The following is a 17990-nucleotide window of genomic DNA, read 5'->3' on the forward strand; positions in this document are numbered from 1 at the left end:
AAGATAGCTTGTGGCGAGGCGGGGGGGAGGAGGGGGGGGGTAAAGCGGAGGACTTTTAAGCCCCTCTACCTGAGTTAGCAAGCAGGCTCGGAGAGCCTCAAACTCAACAGCCACTCCAAGCAGGTAGGCTCGGGGAGCCTCCAACTCAACAGCCACGCGTTAACCTGGTTTGTCGCCTTCCCCCCCCCCCCCGTTCAATTCCGGAAAGCGATGGACCTCGAGATAAGCGCATTCTCCTTCCAGGAGGCAGCCAAAAGGGCTTTGAGGCTTCAGCTGCGGGACAGATGTGGAAAGTCCCCGAAGGAGGTTGCAAAAAAAATAAAATTCCTCCTCTGCAGAAGCAAGGATGACAAGCGGGGGGGGGGTGGGGGGAGGGAGGCGGCCGCGCAACCTGGGCTCTTCAACTCCGAGATGCCAGCAGCAGGAGGAAGAGGAGGAGGAGCCACGTGCCTTAACCCCTCCCTCCTCGCAGCAGTCGGGTTTAAAAGCAACCCGCTAACTTAGAAAAGTTATTCGTCGCGCCTTCTGCAGCTGCGCGAGTCCGGCCGAAACTCGCCTTCGTCGCCCGGTAGCTTCTCACCGCCTTGCGCGCCCCGGCAGCCTCGGACGGCGCTCCTTGGACGCTCGCTCGGCCGGCCGGCCTTTCCCGCTTTCGCCTCCCGAGAGGCGCTTCTCCAGGCCCGGGAGCACAGAGACCCCGACCTTCCCCCGGGCGGCGGCGGCGGCGGCTCCCGGCTCCCGGCTCCCTTCGCCTCCTCGCCACCATGCGAGCCCCGCGGCTCCTGACGCTCTGCAGCCTGGCTTACCTGCTGGTGAGTGCCAGGCGGGCTTCCTCCGGGCGCCGCGCCTTTTGGTCCCGACGCGCGCGGGGCTTCGGACTTGCCTACCTGGGGTTATTTCACACACCCCCCCCCCAGACACACACACACACACACTAGCGGGAAAGTTTTGTTTACTTTTCTGCACTCGGCGGCTCTCCCCGGCGCTTGGAACGGCTGGGCTGCAGGCGAGTTGGAAGCGCGCGCTCAGATCCACTTCCTTTTCCCTTTCCTTTTCCTTTCCCCTTTCCCTTTCCTTTCCCCTTCTTTTCCTTCCTTTCCCTTTCCCCTTCCTTTCCCTTTCCTTTTCCTTTCCCTTTCCTTTCCCCTTCTTTTCCTTCCTTTCCCTTTCCCCTTCCTTTCCCTTTCCTTTTCCTTTCCCTTTCCTTTCCCCTTCTTTTCCTTCCTTTCCCTTTCCCCTTCCTTTCCCTTTCCTTTCCTTTCTTTTCCTTCCTTTCCCTTTCCCTTTCCTTTCCTTTTCCTTTTCCTTTCCTTTTCCTTTCTCTTCCTTCCTTTCCCTTTCCCTTTCCTTCCCCTTTCCTTTCCCCTTTCCTTTCCCTTTTCCTTCCTTTTCCTTCCTTTTCCTTCCTTTCCCTTTCCCCTTCCTTTTCCTTTCTTTTCCTTTCCTTTCCCTTTCCTTTTCCTTTCCCTTTCCTTTCCCCTTTCCTTTCCCCTTCTTTTCCTTCCTTTCCCCTTTCCTTTTCCTTCCTTTTCCTTTCCCCTTTCCTTTCCCCTTCCTTTCCTCTTCCTTTCCCTTTCCTTTCCCTTTCCTTTCCCCTTTCCTTTTCCTTTCCTTTCCCTTTCCTTTCCCCTTTCCTTTCCCCTTCTTTTCCCCTTCCCCTTCCCTTTCCCAGGACGAGCCCCTCGTCCCGCCAAGTGAAGTTTGGCCATGCCGGGCGAAGGAGGCGTCGCGGCGGCCCCCGCCCTTAGGAAAACGGGAGAGTGGGGGAGGGGCGCTCCTGAAATTTGCCCGGGACCGTCTCCGGCCTTGAGGTTGTGCGTGTGTGTGTGTGTGTGTGTGGGTGTGGTGGTCGGGGAGGATCGCCCTGCAGAGAAGACCCCCCAGGGAAGACATGCGGAACATGTCCGGGCAAGTATCTCCCTCCAGAAGCGCGGCGGCTTTTGCGGGGCCCTACAGGTGAAGTCGCAAGCCCTGCGTGTCAAAAGTTTCCGTGTACCGTATTCGTACAGTAACCGAGCTCTTCCCGTCGCGGGTTGGTTCGGGGAGGGCACGAGTTAAAACGGGACTGTGACCCGCAAGTTAGGCAAGTGGGTGTGAGGCTCGTGAAGCGAACGGGGTGTGTTCACGCGTGGGTTTAGAAATGGACAAGGTGGAGATGTACAACCTGGGCTGGACTATATATATAAGCAAAAAGGACGGAATTTCCCCCCCAATTCGTTTCCCAACCTGTCCTTAGCGAACGGTATTTCTCAAGTGACTCGACTATAAAGCAAGAGCGACATTCCTAGGAGCTTTTCCCACTCCCAGGATGTCCCAAAGGTGCTTTTCTTATATATTTTTATTTTTTATTTAAAAGCAACTAGGCTTGGTTTTTTTCCTTTGAAAAGACCTTCAGACCTGGAGAAGCTTCTTGGAGCAGAAGCGAAAAGTTTTCAAAAAAAAAAAATAATGGAAAAAGAAAAAAGTCCAGTTGTTTTTTTGGAAAAAAAAAAAAAAAAAAGCACCTTTGGGACAACCATGACCTGGATGATTGAACATCTCCATAGACCTATTCCTAGGACGTTTTTGGAGAAAGAAGTCACACCGGGTGGGTGAGATTCAGCCCACCAAGAGGCCGAATCGGGGGTGTTTGAAGAGGCAGAGGAAAGGATTTTTCCAGGAAAGGGGGGGGTGACATCCTTGAGTTGTATCCAGGCCTGCTGCAAGTGTCTCCCAGGAACCTGTTGGTGTGGTGGTGTTAACTGTTGTTACTAAGTTTAACTCAAGCCTGTCTCAAGAGTGCAATTTGGTCCTGCATAAAAATGCACTTTCGTTGTTTGCAAACATCCACCAAGTGAAAGGAGAGAGATGTATGACTTTGTTTTTTGGGTTTTTTTGGACACTCCAATCCAGAAGAAAATTTGCTCCCCCCCCCTTTCCTCCCTCCCCCCCTTCTGTCTGGAGAGACCCCTGTGAACTGATTAGCATTGCTGGGCTAAGTTAGAATCCATGTGAACAACCCCTCACATTGTACTGGCTAACAATGCGAACTTGGGGGCTGACAGGATATTTGCTACCTGGGAATTTTGGAAACTCCTAGATGGAAAGCCCCTGATTCTGGATCCTCCCTTGAAGCCTCTCTTCGCCCTAGACCTGGCTGTTGGGACCTCCCCTCCGTCTCCTTTATGATGCAATCATCGGCAACACACTGCATTTCCCCCAGTACATTTCTAGCTGATAGCTGACATTAATTAACAGTATACTATTTTCTTCTTTTACTTGCTCGCCAGGTTTTAACTTAAAGCTGCAATCCTGCACACACTTAACCCATGAATAGGCCTCCACCTCTGAACTGCACCCCAAATCATTGGATTTCAGTCTTGTTTGCAACGAAGCCCCGTTAGAATCGGTGCTTTTGAGTGAATTGATATAAAAAGCATAAACTGCCCCTTATAATTTTTTTTTCAATTAAAACTTTTTAAGAATTTTTCAACTAACCCCCCCCCCAAAGTCTTAATACAAATATGGTATACATTAATAAAAAAAAAAGAATACAGACATAAAAATTTCAGAGCAGCTCGGCAGCCCCCCCCCCCTGCATCCACCCTTTCTTTCACCCTTCCTACCTACTTCCCTCCTATCCTCCTACCTGCACCTCTGTCCTCTCTTCCAGCCACCCCACACATCCCACCTCCTTCCTTTTCTCATCCTTCGGATGCAGTTTGGGGGTACCGGCCGAGCATCTCCTTTTCATAAAACTTTACATTATTTCTCTACAACATTTTAATACACCAACTTTTACATATCTCTACCCTCCTTCATCCCCCCCCCCCCGGACTTCCCAGAACTGAATACAGGGTTAAGCACATATCATCCCAAGTCTAATTAAAACTACCCAACCATAATACAATCAAATATAAACATACTTTAACTCTAAAAACAAATATCAACTTAACATAACCATAAAATATATACAATAACTATATAATGAATAATAATATAATTACATAAATTATAAATAAATAAAAATAATATAAAGTCTAAACTGCCCCTTATAATTTTCCCCATGGAACTTTCCCCTGCATTTCCGTTTTCTTTTCCTTTTCTCGATGTGTTTAAATCCTAAATCAACTGAAGGGCCCTTTCACCTGTCTGATGCAGGGAGTGACAGCTTAGAAAAGTTTGTGCCTTATATCAACGCGTGTTCATCTTAAAAGGTGCTACTAAAATCAGACTTGTTAAAATTTTGGATGCCTTCAGAGTGATCAGTTTGCACTTGGACCGGGTTGCTTTCCAGACCGTTACAATGTTTATCAATGATTTCTGGTAATCTGGAGTTGCTAGGGAAAATTTCAGTATGGATCAGGAGCTGTCCAAACTTATAAACTGATAATTTTTAGGGACAAAATCAGTGGGTCACTTTTACGTTGAAACTTCATTGAAAAGAAATGTGGATCTGCTTAACATTAAGAGTGGTCTCATGGTGAGATGAGAGGCAAACAAATTTTTTTTCAATAAATAATATCTTTCTGGTTGACAGCAAATGGAAATCTTAGAAGTAGTTGCTTTGCTTCAGTTGCCAGCAATGCATTCAGTTCGGTTTTGTTGATTAAATAGGTTTGTTGTTATAAAAACGGTTAGTATATATTATATAAAAGTATAAAATTGAAGTTTTGTGTTATTACTTCATTCTACTGCATCAAAAGGAGTTAATGCTTTTTTTTCTTTTTCCCTTTCCCCTACATTTTTTCTTCCCTTTTTCCTCCCTTATTTTCCCCTTATTTTCATTTTTCTTTCTACTTCTGTATTTTATATTTTGACAAACTAATAAAATATTGGAATGCAAGAAAGCGAAGCATTCAGTAAGCTAAGCAGTGATTGAACTGGCACTGAATCAAATTATTGGTAGTGGATTGCAGATTGTTATTTACATGCCAGCTTTTTGAAGGAATAATTTCCGAATAATTTAGAACTTGGATTTTATCCTTTATTTGGTTTTGACTCACTAGGTTCATGTAATAAAGCACAATTAAATAAATCCTGGCTTAATGAAATAGCTGAAATACCCAGGAAAAGCCTAGAAATATATACTGTACTCTTGTTTTATAATAATAATAATAATGATGATGATGATGATGATGATGATGATGATGATGATGGTGGTGGTGGTGGTGGTGGTGATGGTGGTGGTGATGGTGGTGATGAAGTTGGGAGGGATCTTGGAGGTCATCTAGTCCAACCCCCTGCCCAGGCAGGAAACCCTAACTATGAATGACTCACCTGTGCTTTCTAGAATTAATCCAGTTATCTAGCGTTGAACATGTGGGTAAAGCTTCTTGGCTTAAACTGACATATTTAAGGATAGTGTCTCTGTGTTCACTTGAATCAAATTCTGATCCCACATCTGGATTCACAAAGCATGCTCAGACTCAAATATAGTTGCTTAAATTGTGTGTGCTGCGTGAATTCAGTCATACTCACACTTGTTGAGGAGGCTGTAGACAGTTTTGGACTTGAGAAACTGAACTTCACTACCTTACAGAATTTGTAACATACAAATGAAATAGAAAAATTGTTTTATATTGGTTTTGTCTACACTACTATTGGGGGCAGAAAGTGGGTGCAAATCTAACAGGGCAATTTCTATCATTATTGTGCTGGCTCAAAGTGACAGCAGGGAAGACCAAATCGGAATGGCCCAAGGCAGTCTAAAATAATGCCGCTGACTGATTCCTTTTAAGGGGATCAACTAAAAGAGCCAGCCTTGATTTTCTGCAGCCAAACTTTCTGTTAAAATTTAACAAGGTAGAACTAGCCTGATTTGACATGGTTGTTTTGCACAGTAAGGTGCTTCCCACGGAGCCAGTGTGATTCCATCACATGCACAACAGCAGAGAGCTTGGAATGGTTAAGGTCATGACCTTGCTGGATAATTAGTGCTTTAATTTATTTGATCATCTGAGTCACCAAGGATTGGGAGTGGTCAGTAATGATTGTAAGAAAATACTTCCCCCCTCCCCCCAAATGCGCTTATCCGGCAAACACAAAATCTTTCTGGAGTATAAAATTCGCAAAGTGTTTGGTAATGCCTTTTCAGATTAACACAATTTGCTAAAAGGTGCAAGCTTTTGCGAACAGTGGCTTATTTCATTAGATGCATGGGTGGTTTAACTGATGTAAGATCTAAATAATAATAAGATAAGCAGGGAATAAGGGAAGGTTATATACACATGCAATTTACAAGTTTACAGATACTTCATCAATGGTTCCTAGTGACTAAACAGCCATATATATGTTTTGTTTTCTCAGAAACAATTGACAAGTAATTCACTGTTTTGCTCCAGGAGATATTTTTCAGCTTCCGAATTTAATCCATAGATCTGTAAACTCACCAGCGCTGGGAGTTAAACTCCACACACCTTAAAGTTGCCAAGGTCATAGAGCTTAGTTTCTGAGCAGGTATTGTTGAACGTTCCGTATTTGTTGTAAATGACTTGGCTAAAGGGTTAAAAAGTAGGCAGACAACACAAAGATGTGATATAGTAAGTGGCTGAGAGAATAGGATCAAGATAGAGGAGCAATTTGAGAAGTTGAAACAAGGGGCAGAAAGGAGCAAGGTGAATATCCACACTAAAACTGGGGAAGCATACGAGATAGTAATATAAGGCAAAGGGATTCTGGGTGCCTTTGTGGATGGCTAACGGAATATAAGCCAACAATGCGATGCAACTGCAGAAATAAAAATGCATTTCTAGACTGCATCAAGAAAAGGATAGCGCCAAGATCAACAGAAATCGTCATTTTTCTCTGGTCAGATCATCCCTAGGATGTTGTGTTCAGCTCTAGCCATTGTAGGAAGGTCATTAATAAATCCGAATGTGTCAGAGGAGAACAATCAAGGAGATAAGCAACTTGGAAAGAAAAACATGTGGAGGTGTGGGCTTTGTTGAGCCTGGCGAAGTGATGAGAGGACCTCAAGTACTGATAGTCCATAACTTACTTCGTTTAGTGACCGTTCGAACTTATAACAGTACTGAAAAAAGTGACTTATGAACATTTTTTACACTCGTGACCATTTCACGCTGACCATTTCGCGGTTGTAAGTTGAGGACTACCTGTACAACAGTGTATTTAAATGACAAGAGACTAGAGGCCATTCCTAAAGACCGAGTTAAAAAGTAACAGCCTGTCCTGTATAAATGTGGGGAATTCCTTGTTGCGGAGCTGATCCTTGGCAGAGCTTCCTAATCCTCCAGTATATGTTGAAAAAGGGACAATTATTATTATTATTTTACTTCTGACCTGTTCACAACGAAATGCTTCCTGCTTGCTTGACAATCGTTTCCAGAACGGCTCAGTTTGTTTTTATTTGTCAGAGGGTGAGTGCCTGCCTTCTTCTGTTGTGTATCTGTGTGTGATGTACACACCTACCCGGGTTGTGAAATAAGTCGGGGCAAGATTGGGATATGGATATGTTTGTTTTCTCACTTTCACTGCGGACAAGAGTATTTTCCTTTTCCTGTTGTTTTTTCCTGGGCTGCTCTCTGCAGCTGTTTGATTTCTTAGCCTATTTAAAGAACAGGCCACCGTCCTTCAACAGCTCTCCTTAAGTGTTCTTATTTGTCTTGGTTTTTATTTTATGTTTTGCCGCTTTCATTAAATGACCGTTTTCTTAATCCTTATCTCCTTGTCCCACACCGTACCCGAACTGTGTTGGCATTAACTGAAAAAGATCCCCTGCCCTTAGAGTAGGTTTCTCTCAAGATGGGGCTCTCCTTGTGTTGGTATTACAACTCCCATAATTGCTAGACAGCATGGCTAACATCAGCATTACCATAGTAGCTGGTAATGTCCAATGTATCAATATTGCCAAAGGTCTATGGAGATTCTCAATCATCCAGGTCGTGCTCGTCCCAAAGGTGCTTTTTTCCAAAAGGCAACTGAACTTTTTGGGTTTTTTTCCCCTTTGGAAATGTTCTAAACTGCAGAAGCTTCTTGGATGAGAAGCAAAAGGTTTTCAAAAGAAAAAAAACAACAACTCAAAAAAGTCCAGTTGCTTTTTGGGACAATTTGTCTTTCCAGATTCCAGTTCCTTAAATGCTCAACTTTAAAAATAAATAAATAAATGATTTTGTGACAAATTGTAAAGGCGTAAGAAATATTGTTCCATTCAGTTGCATAAATAAACAATGTTTATTTAACAAGCATTGTTCTACCGTGTTATTATGGCCCACCACATAGTCGACCTTTTAAAAATATTCAACCGGGTGGTTTTGTACAATCGGTAAAGTGGGCTCCGATCTAGAAATCCTAAGATTTGAGGAATTGAGTTACTCTTTAAGATCTAATGAGATTCTTGGAATTAATTCGCATGACATGCAGGCTGCAGCAGTTCGTTTAGTGACCATGCAGAGTTACAACGGCACTGAAAAAAAAAGTGGCTTATGGCCATTTTTTTCACAGTTGCACCCTTTGGGGCATCCCCCTGATCACGTGATCAAAATTCAGGTGCTGAATTCATACCTATGACCGTTGCTGTGTCCCAAGGTCATGTGGTCAATCTTTTATGACCTTTTGACAAGCAAAGTCAATGAGGAAGCCAAGTTCTCTTAATAACCAGATTAGTAACTTAACCAACTGCAGTGGTTCACTTAACAACTGTAGCAATAAAGGTTGTAAAAACGGAGCAAAAGTCACTTAACGGCAGAAATTTTGGGCTCAATTGTCTTAAGTTGAGGACTTCCTATACCAGTGATGGTGAACCTTTTAGAGACTGAGTGCCCAAACTGCAACCCAAAACCCACTTATTTATTGCAAAGTGTCAGGGACCCATCAGCACTATGGTGCCCTCGGGGGGGGGGAGCCAGGGAGGTGCCTCTGAATGCCACCTCTGGCATGCAAAAACCAGGGGCGCAAAAATGGGCCACCGTGCTGCAAGGCGCAAAAATGGCTGCCACCGCACCGCAGGGTACAGATACAAGGCGCTGTACCACGCAAGAACGGGGCAGGGCTAGTATCACGCAGGCACTAGCCCTGCCCCACTTGCAGCGCATGCATGCTCACAGCCCCGTGCGCGCACGCACGCATGTAAAATGCTTCCCCCTCCCTTTTCTTCCAGTCCACCAATCGGCAATGGTTGGTGACCTCTGCTCTACCACCTCTACTCAAGCTTGCTAGTCAGCCGCTTCGCCTCCTTTGTGCTGGGCGGGGCTCCTGCTCCAGGCAGCGATGGCGGCCTGATGGACCTGCTGCTGGCGGCAGCGGTGCGCATGCCAACAGAGAGGGCTCTGAGTGCCGCCTCTGGCACACGTGCCATAGGTTCGCCACCACTGTCCTATACTAAATCTCATAAAATCAGGTTGGTTGACTAAGCCACCATTAGCTGGGTTCAGACAGCATGCTGAATGATCCTGTAGCTTCCCTGGGCGAGGGGAATCCCCACGCCGTGTTCGTAAAAGTACAGTAAAGCAGGCTTATTTAGCCATTATGATTCACTCTGAAGCCATTTCAACCGCCCAAAAGTCAAGTTTTCTCCTGAAGGGTTAGCAACAACTTTAATGTGTTTATCTTTTGAGGCAAACCTTGGCTGGGCTTTTATCTTTTTTTGCCTTTCTGCGCGAGGGGGGTGGTGGTGGGGAAGAGGGACTGACTTCTGCAGAACAACCAAATGCTCCTGAAAGGCAGTGATAAAGAGAAGGTGATGTCATCCTTTTTTTTTTTCCTGCAGGGAGCCAAAGGGAGAAAACGGGATTGCATCAGCGGGATTGTGCAATTGAGCTACTTTTCAGTTCTTAACATTTGCTCCAAGACAGGGGTGTCCAACCTTGACAGCTTTAAGACTTGTGGACTTCAGCTCCCAGAATTCCCCAGCTGGGAGAATCACGTTGCCTTGCTGTTAGAAGTAGAGGGAGGTGGGGAGGTGGAATAACATCTGTATATTTTCTCTCCTACTCCAAGACACTTATTTTTTGCTGAGCGCAAGGCTTGTGGCTTTCGAGGTGTCCTTAAGCTTAGGTTATCTCCTAACACAGGCAATTGATTCAAGGCCTCTCCGTGTTCCCGTCATTTATTAAGTTGGGAACTCACGCAGCACTGCACAGAGAAACTCGGGCCGGTGTAGGAGATCAACCCTGACTGCTCTTTAGAAGGCCAAATCCTGCGGTTGAAACTCAAGTACTTTGGCCACCTAATGAGAAGGAAGGACTCCCTGGAGAAGAGCCTCATGCTGGGAAAGATGGAGGGCAAGAGAAGAAGGGGACGACAGAGAAGGAGGTGGCTGGATGGAGTCACTGAAGCAGTAGGCGTGAGCTTAAATAGACTCCAGAAGATGGTAGAGGACAGGAAGGCCTGGAGGAATGTTGTCCATATGGGGTCACGATGGGTTGCAACTAACAACAACAAATAATTTAAATAATTAATAATTAAACTTTCTGGCTGCAGCGTGGATGTGTGACTTGGGGAAGCCTATAGCGCTTTGTCTAGGTGGCTTACTCTCTTGTGAAAGTCACAAAGTTGCAACTGGACTTTCTTGTTTTTCTTTGAAGATGTCTCGCTTCTTTAGCTCTGACTGGACAGTGGGGAGTGGAAGGTTTTATACTCCTTGCAGACAAATCCTTCCATTCCCCATCATCCAGTCAGAGCTGAAGAATCTTCTTGGATGAGAAGCGAAACATTTTCATGGGGGGAAAAAGAAAGACCAGTTGCCTTTTGGACCTGGATGACTGAGAATCTCCATAGACATTTCCCCTGGGATGGAGGCAGGACCTCTGTAGACCCCCTATTTGCAGTACTTCTTCTAGGGCAGTGGTTCTCAACCTATGGTCCACGGACCCCTTTATTTAAAAGGGGTTCAAGATGAAGAAAAGGTTGAGAACCATTGTTGTATGATACACGTTTTCTTTGGGGGAGAAGTGTCTCATAACGGTGATTGTAGACCATGAGCAATTTCACCAAACGTAGACTGGCTAGTTTTGTCAGGCTCTGCCGTTCTTTACAGTAACAGACAAAATGGTTTCTCCTCTGGAAACTCTGCCAAGCACATTTGCTGGACACCACTTTTATCATCTTAGAAGTAGGTGAAAGGTTTCCAGACCGATTCAGTATTAATTAAGCTGGAATGCGGGGGAGTCTCTTGGCTTAAGATGCATATCATTATCATTATCCACTTGGCTGTGCATTTTTTAGAGAGTCTGGTAGCACTGACTGCTGAAAATCTTTTTTTAAAAAAAATATACAGGGTACAGTATATCCAAACTCGGATTCCACCCAGCCATTTATTATATAAATTAATATTCCGATCAGTTGCTGTTTTCTTCTATGCCAGTGTTTTTCAACCTTGACAATTTTAAGGCATGTGGACTTCAACTCCCAGAATTCCACAGCCAGCAATGCTTAAAATTCCCCAGCCAGCAACTCCCAGAATTCCACAGTCCACATGCCTTAAAATGGTCAAGGTTGAGAAACACTGTTCTATACCCTTTCTTATTTTTTTTTTGAGGCATGTCTCAACCTTCCTAAGTATGGTAATATTTTATCAAGAGAAAAAATGTGAATGGTCTGTGGCGCCTGACTTTGGTGCACCCTCCTGGTACATGAACAAAATATCTGAAATGTACTTTTATTCTTAATACCAATTTAATAACCACAGTTGATCCCACAATTTCTGTTTCTCCTGCTTGAAGAGGAAGCAAGTTCTATTTTTTTAACAGATACAATTCTGTTTGTTTGGTAACCCTCTTATTGAAACAAGGGGCTTAAGAATCCTTGGCCAAGAGTTGTTAAATGGGTTTTGCCCCCATTTTATGATCTTTCTTGCCACAGTTGTTAAGTTAGTAACACAATTGTAATGTAAATCTGGCTGCCCCATTGGCTTTGCTTGCCAAAAGGTCACAAAAGGTGATTACATCACCCCGGAACGCTGCAACCACCATAAATATGAGTCAGTATCTAAGCACATGAATTTTGATCACGTGATCAAAGGGTGCTGCAACAGTCATAAATATGAAAAAAGGTCATAACTCACTTTTTTCAGTTGCATCGTAACTTTGGTCACTAAATTAATGGACTACCTGTATGTGCAGGTATTTTGTCAGAGGGAGAACATTGAAAATACATTAGCAAGATACTAGAATGCGCTGAGATGTACAAACTTACTCTGGAAATCAAAGACGAAGCTACAGAATTTTATGAGATATGGGACAAGTGTTACAACTGGTTAGAATTGAGGAATAAAAAAGTATGAGAAGTGATGTAAATAATTGTAAATAAATGTAAGAGATATAGGACACAGTACTGTTAAGGAAAAAAATGTATTTTGTATTTTGTTTTTTGTAAAGTGAAAAAGGATATATATATATATATATATATATATATATATATATAAAAGAAAATACATTAGGAATCTGAAATAATATGATTGCTTTTTTTGTATACTTTGTTACGGTGCTCTGAGTTCTGCAACAGTAATTGCATTAACTGGTTTTTGTGGTAAGAGATCCGAGATAATCCCATCTTTGTTAATATATTAAGCTGGATTAATATTAAAGGCTTGTCTTGTAGGGTTATTTTGAGTAGTGCGTTAAAAAAAAAGGATGTTATTTGCCAATGAAAGTAATCACTATCTGGACTCCTTGATAAAAGCCGGTAAACGACTTAAACCTATTTTGTTCTCTGAATGAATAGATTTGATTGTATTAGCTTTGGCACCATCATTCCTGTCAAACACAAAGACCATGTTGTGGAATGTAAGGCTTGAGGTAACTTCTAGGGTATTTGACAATCCTGTCTGAATATCTACAATATCTGTCAGGAAAAAAAAATATATAAGTCTAGGGCTGAAAATAGATATTCCATAGCCCATGCTATTTCTATCAACCTGTTTTTATTTATTTATTTTTTTAAAGGGCTTGCTTTGATACAGATCCGAGTTTTCCAGTTTGAAAATCCCATGAAGAGGAAGCAAGTTCTATTTTTTTTAACAGATACAATTCTGTTTGTTTGGTAACCCTCTAAAACAGTGGTTCTCAACCTGTGGGTCGGGACCCCATTTGGGGTCGATCGACCATTTCATGGGGGTCGCCAAGAAAGGCTGTCCACCATTTTTTTTGTCCGCCATTTTTTCCCCCTTTTCCGGCGGGTGCCTTACCTCCCTTGAGCTGGGCCAGCTGGTGGTCGGCCTGCTCCGTCTCTGCCGCTTGCCAGCTACGCCTCGGCCGGCGCAGGGGGCGGAACCACGCATGTGCGGTGCTCCCGGGCAGGGAAAGTCCTCGACTTACGACCGGTTGGGTAGTCCTCGACTTACCACCGGTTCAGTCCTCGACTTACGACCGGTTTAGTCCTCGACTTACGACCGGTTTAGTCCTCGACTTACGACTGGTTGGGGTCGCGGCATTAAAAAGGTTGAGAACCACTGCTCTAAAACTATCGAAACAAGGGGCTTCAGAACCCTTGACCAAGAGTTTTATGCTGTGGCACTTGTTGCTGATTTTTTTTTTCTTTCTTCCCTTTGACTGCTGGACTGATGCTATGTTCCTTCTTGGTGTGAGAGAGCGGTTTCAAACTAGCTCTGCCACTCAGAGTGGGGAAAACGTTATATTAATTTAAACCACCGTTTCATCTTCACTGCATAGAATTTTTCAGGAGGGGCCCAATGCTTACTGCTCCCAAAGTTCCTGCCTTCTCTCCCCATCCTTCCTTGCATGTCTGGACACACCTCAAGTGGTGTGACGGCAAGGCAAAGCAAGGTGCATGTTTGAGAAGCCGTGACTCATGCAGGAAATATCTCCCAGGAGAACAAAAGAATGGGGGAGGAGAGGCACAGAAGCATTGCACCAATATCTCTGGAAAGGCAGTAGCGGAAAAAAGTTAAGAGGAACAGTTCTAAGCAACTTAGAACTAAGGAGAAACTTCCTGACAGTTAGAACAATTAACCAGTGGAACAACCTGCCTCCAGAAGCGGTGAATGCTCCAACACTGGAAGTTTTTAAGAAGAGACTGGACAGCCATCTGTCCAAAATGGTGTAGGGTTTCCTGCCTGAGCAGAAGGTTGGACTCGATGACCTCCAAGGTCCCTTCCAACATCATCATCATCATCATCATCATCATCATCATCATCATTATTATTATTATTATTATTATTATTATTATTATTATTATTATTATTATTATTATTATTATTATTATTATTATTATTAACTAAGGAGAAACTTCCTGACAGTTAAAACAATTCACCAGTGGAACGACCTGCCTCCAGAAGCGGTGGATGCTCCAACAATGGAAGTCTTTAAGAAGAGACTGAACAGCCATTTGTCTGAAATGGTGTAGGGTTCCTGCCTGAGCAGGGGGTTGGACTCGATGACCTCCAAGGTCCCTTCCAATTTTATTATTATTATTATTATTAGTGTCAGTGGAGCACTTTGGGATTTAAAGGAAGAAGGGTTCCCCCTTGGGACAGCTGTTTTGGGGGCTTTCAGTCCCAAGAGGCAAGGAGAGAATGACACCTGCCTTTTCTCACCTGCAGGAAGCCATGGCCATTAGTAATAACATCTCAACAATATCTCAGTTGATTGTAAGTTTCTTATGCAAAGTTAACCTCAGTTTTGTAGTGCTTCCTATTGAGAACTTCTGGAGAAAACCTAAATATACCTTTGCGTGCTGGGAATATGAAGGCATTGTTGCCGATTAGAGTGGGGTAAGGAGTGCTTGGTTTAACTAATAATTTAACACAGAACAGACTCAGGAATTTCCTTTGCGTATTTTGCCTGTTTGGTCCTGTTGTTAAAGCATCTGTTTCCCCGGCATGAATCAGAGAGGGAGAATCTCTGAATATCATCAAGCTTCGCTTCCTTCTTCCAAACAGTAATGAAGCTGAAAGGAGATTGCAGAAAAACAAGAGAAATAGGTGCTGGTTTAAGGAATTGCTAACTTGCAGAGAAATATCGTATATGAGATTGACTAAAGCAGGGGTAGTCAACCTTGGCTCTTTTATGACTCGTGGACTTCAACTCCTAGAATTCCTGAGCCAGCTGTGCTTTTATGAAGTCCACGAGTCATAAAAGAGCCAAGGTTGACTACCCCTGGACTAAAGTATCCCTCCCCATTAATCTCCAAAAACAGTGAAGCACTGAGAGTATCTATTGGGGGGGGGAATGGGCAGCTGAGCACCAAAGTGGGATGAAGAATTTTATTTGATTTCAATAGCCCCCCCCCATCTCAACATGTGACTCATCCCCAATTGTGAAGATGCCAAAGAAGGCCTTGTCCGTTGGAATACCCTACTTTTGACATGTCGTTGCCTCAGAAGCCAGGCAAATGCCCACACTGATTATTTTGGGGTTCCGGGGGAGAATTAATATTTTACCCATGCATTTGAGACCGTACAGTCACACCCACATCATCCACATTGCGGAGTTTTGTGTCTCTCTAGGGCTAGGGGTGATATTATAAAGATGTATCTGTGTCTCTCTAGGACTACGGGTGAAGGACTAGAAGTGATATGATAGCAGTGTTCTGATATCTAAGGGGCTTCCCTAAAGAAGAGGGGTCAACCTATTTTCCAAAGCACTGAAGGGCAGGATAAGAAGGAATGGAGGGAAATTAATCAAGGAGAGAAGCAACCTAGAACTAAGGAGAAATTTCCCGACAGTTTAGAACAATTAATCAGTGGAACGACTTGCCTCCAGAGGTTGTGGGTACTCCAACACTGGAAATTTTTAAGAAGAGATTGGACAACCATTTGTCATTTCAGTCAAGCAGGTATATGATTTCCTGCTTGAGCGAGGTGCGGGGTTGGACTAGAAGACCTCCAAGGTCCCTTCCAACTCTGTTATTCTGTTATTCTAATATTCTGTTAGGATTACTACTGTTTTAAACGTTTGAAGTAGTCTCTCTTTTATTTCATTTTATTCTTTTGTTTTTTTGTACTCTGGAATAAAGGGCAAGTTATAAAGTAGTAGTAGTAATAAACATTATTCAATTCAAAAGAAAAAAAACCCCAATTCTGGGCAAGTAAAAAAAAAATAGCAATAATTATAAAAGTGGTGCAATTAATGCATGATCTACTTTACAAATAGCAAATCAATATTAGCTACATTCAGAGAAATAAAATTACGATTACAATGAATTGAAATTGATTTATTGTTGGAGAAATATTAGCTGTAGCTTTCTCCTAAGGCCACTATAATACAAGATAGGTTAATTTTCAGGAACTCTTTCATTACAGAGACAATCATCTTTGTTCATACGGCATATCCCTTAATTTCCTCTCAAAACAGCTGTTGGGAGGGCTTTAAATCTCAGCAAGGTTAGGATTGTCCTGAATTTGGTAATTGTTGTGTGGCTTAGATATTTGGTTAGCTTGAAAAAAAAATTAAAGTTAACTGAGCAATACAGTGGCACTCGTGGTTAATTGGTTCCTGGAGACATGATGGGTATCAAAAGCGATGAGTACCAAACAAATTTTTCCCATAAGGAATAATGTAGTGAGTCACAAGGCAGCTGACACCGACAAGTTCTAGTTTGTGCATTGCGTACCAAACAAACGATGAATTCCAGAACAACATTTTCATGTCAGCGTGAGCTGAGGACCAAATTCGATGTGTTTCAAAGCAGTCTACCACTCTAAAGGAATTGTAATGCTTGTTTTTATTTTAGTTTTTCCTTATTGGGTCATTTGTTATGACAGTGTTTAATTGAGTCACGTAGATGAGATGGGTGGCTAGATTGATTGATTGATTGATTGATTGATTGAGAATGAATGAATGAATGAATGGGCTGGCTTTACCTTTGTTTGGGCGATGGGACAGATAGCTCAGAGTCCTTTTATTGTTAAAGAACATCTCAAGTCTCCTTGGCTGACTGGGTTCATGCTGGCCTTTGAGCTCCCATGGAGTTTATCTGTATGGAGATCCACGTGGGTTGTAAATAGATTTCTCAGGATTAGAAATGAGTGGGGACCAACCTTTTCTTCCCCCCTCCCCCCCCCCAGATTTCTTTCCTCCCACATTTTCCTCCTTCTGTGCTTTTCAGAAGTTAATGGCTGGCATTCCATTCTCCCTTCCGGTGTTTTTCTAAGCTCCCCCATTCTACACGGTGGTGGTGGCAGCATTTGCAAACAAAAGCCCTGCCGACTTGGAACTTATCAGTGTTACACAAATATAGAGGCCCTAAAGGGCTGGCAGAGCGTTCTACTAACCACATGAACTCAATCGTGCAGTTTCTTGGCAAATGCTTTAATAAGTGCTGAGTCATTGCAGGTAGCTCCTCGACATACGACCACGATGGAGCCCAACATTTCAGTTGCTAAGTGAGGGATTTGCCCCATTTTGCCCCGTTTGTTAAGTGAGTCACTGCAGTTGTTAAGTTAGTAACACAGTTGTTAAGTGAATCTGGCTTCTCCCACTGACTTTGCTTGTCAGAAGGTCTCAAAGCACAATCACATGAGCCCAGGACACTGCGACCATCATAAATACCAGCCAGTTGCCAAGCCTCTGAATTGTGATGAGGATGCCACAAAGGTCGTAAGGGTGAAAAATGATCCTAAGTCGCTTTTTCAGTGCCGTTGTAACTTTGAACGGCCAATAAACACACCTTTGCAAGTCGAGAACTACCTGTATTTTCTTTCAGAATATTTTTTTATCTTCACAATCTATGAATTCGCGGTCCTGGAATTTCCTGGTAGTTTTCCATCCAGGCACTAATCCGGCTCGCGCCTGCTTTAACCCTCAAGACTACCAAATGAGCAGATTTGTTAGCCTCGGTTACCTGTGCTGAGACTAACCTATGTTAGTTTAATAAGTTAACTTGAGAATCGCAAGGGTTGAACAAGGCAAGCAAATCTGTGAATGGCTGCTAACCTTAGTCCTTTTTCTTCTCAGTAGCTTGGGAGGAAATTTATTTCATTTAGTTTCCAAAATTTAGAGGTTGCTCAACTCCACACAACTCCGGGTGCTCACAGTTCTGAAAGAGGACAATGGTGAAATGGGAAAACCAGATCATATGCATCCAGAAGGAAA

The 17990-nt window shown here is 43.4% G+C and overlaps 1 protein-coding gene across 1 annotated transcript in view; it reads left to right on the plus strand.

Annotated features, from left to right (window-relative positions):
* Positions 1 to 764: 764 nt before the first annotated feature.
* LOC114923592 (tumor necrosis factor receptor superfamily member 10B-like) overlaps positions 765 to 17990 on the plus strand; it is a 36881-nt gene continuing 19655 nt past the window's right edge. The window contains exon 1 of the mRNA XM_029286720.1: positions 765 to 812. Within this exon, the coding sequence (XP_029142553.1) occupies positions 765 to 812 (48 nt within the window). The remainder of the gene's footprint in view (positions 813 to 17990) is intronic.

The sequence above is a fragment of the Protobothrops mucrosquamatus genome, unplaced genomic scaffold (genome assembly GCF_001527695.2).
Source record: "Protobothrops mucrosquamatus isolate PMUCROS unplaced genomic scaffold, P.Mucros_1.0 scaffold4707, whole genome shotgun sequence".
NCBI classification, from domain to species: Eukaryota; Metazoa; Chordata; class Lepidosauria; order Squamata; family Viperidae; genus Protobothrops; species Protobothrops mucrosquamatus.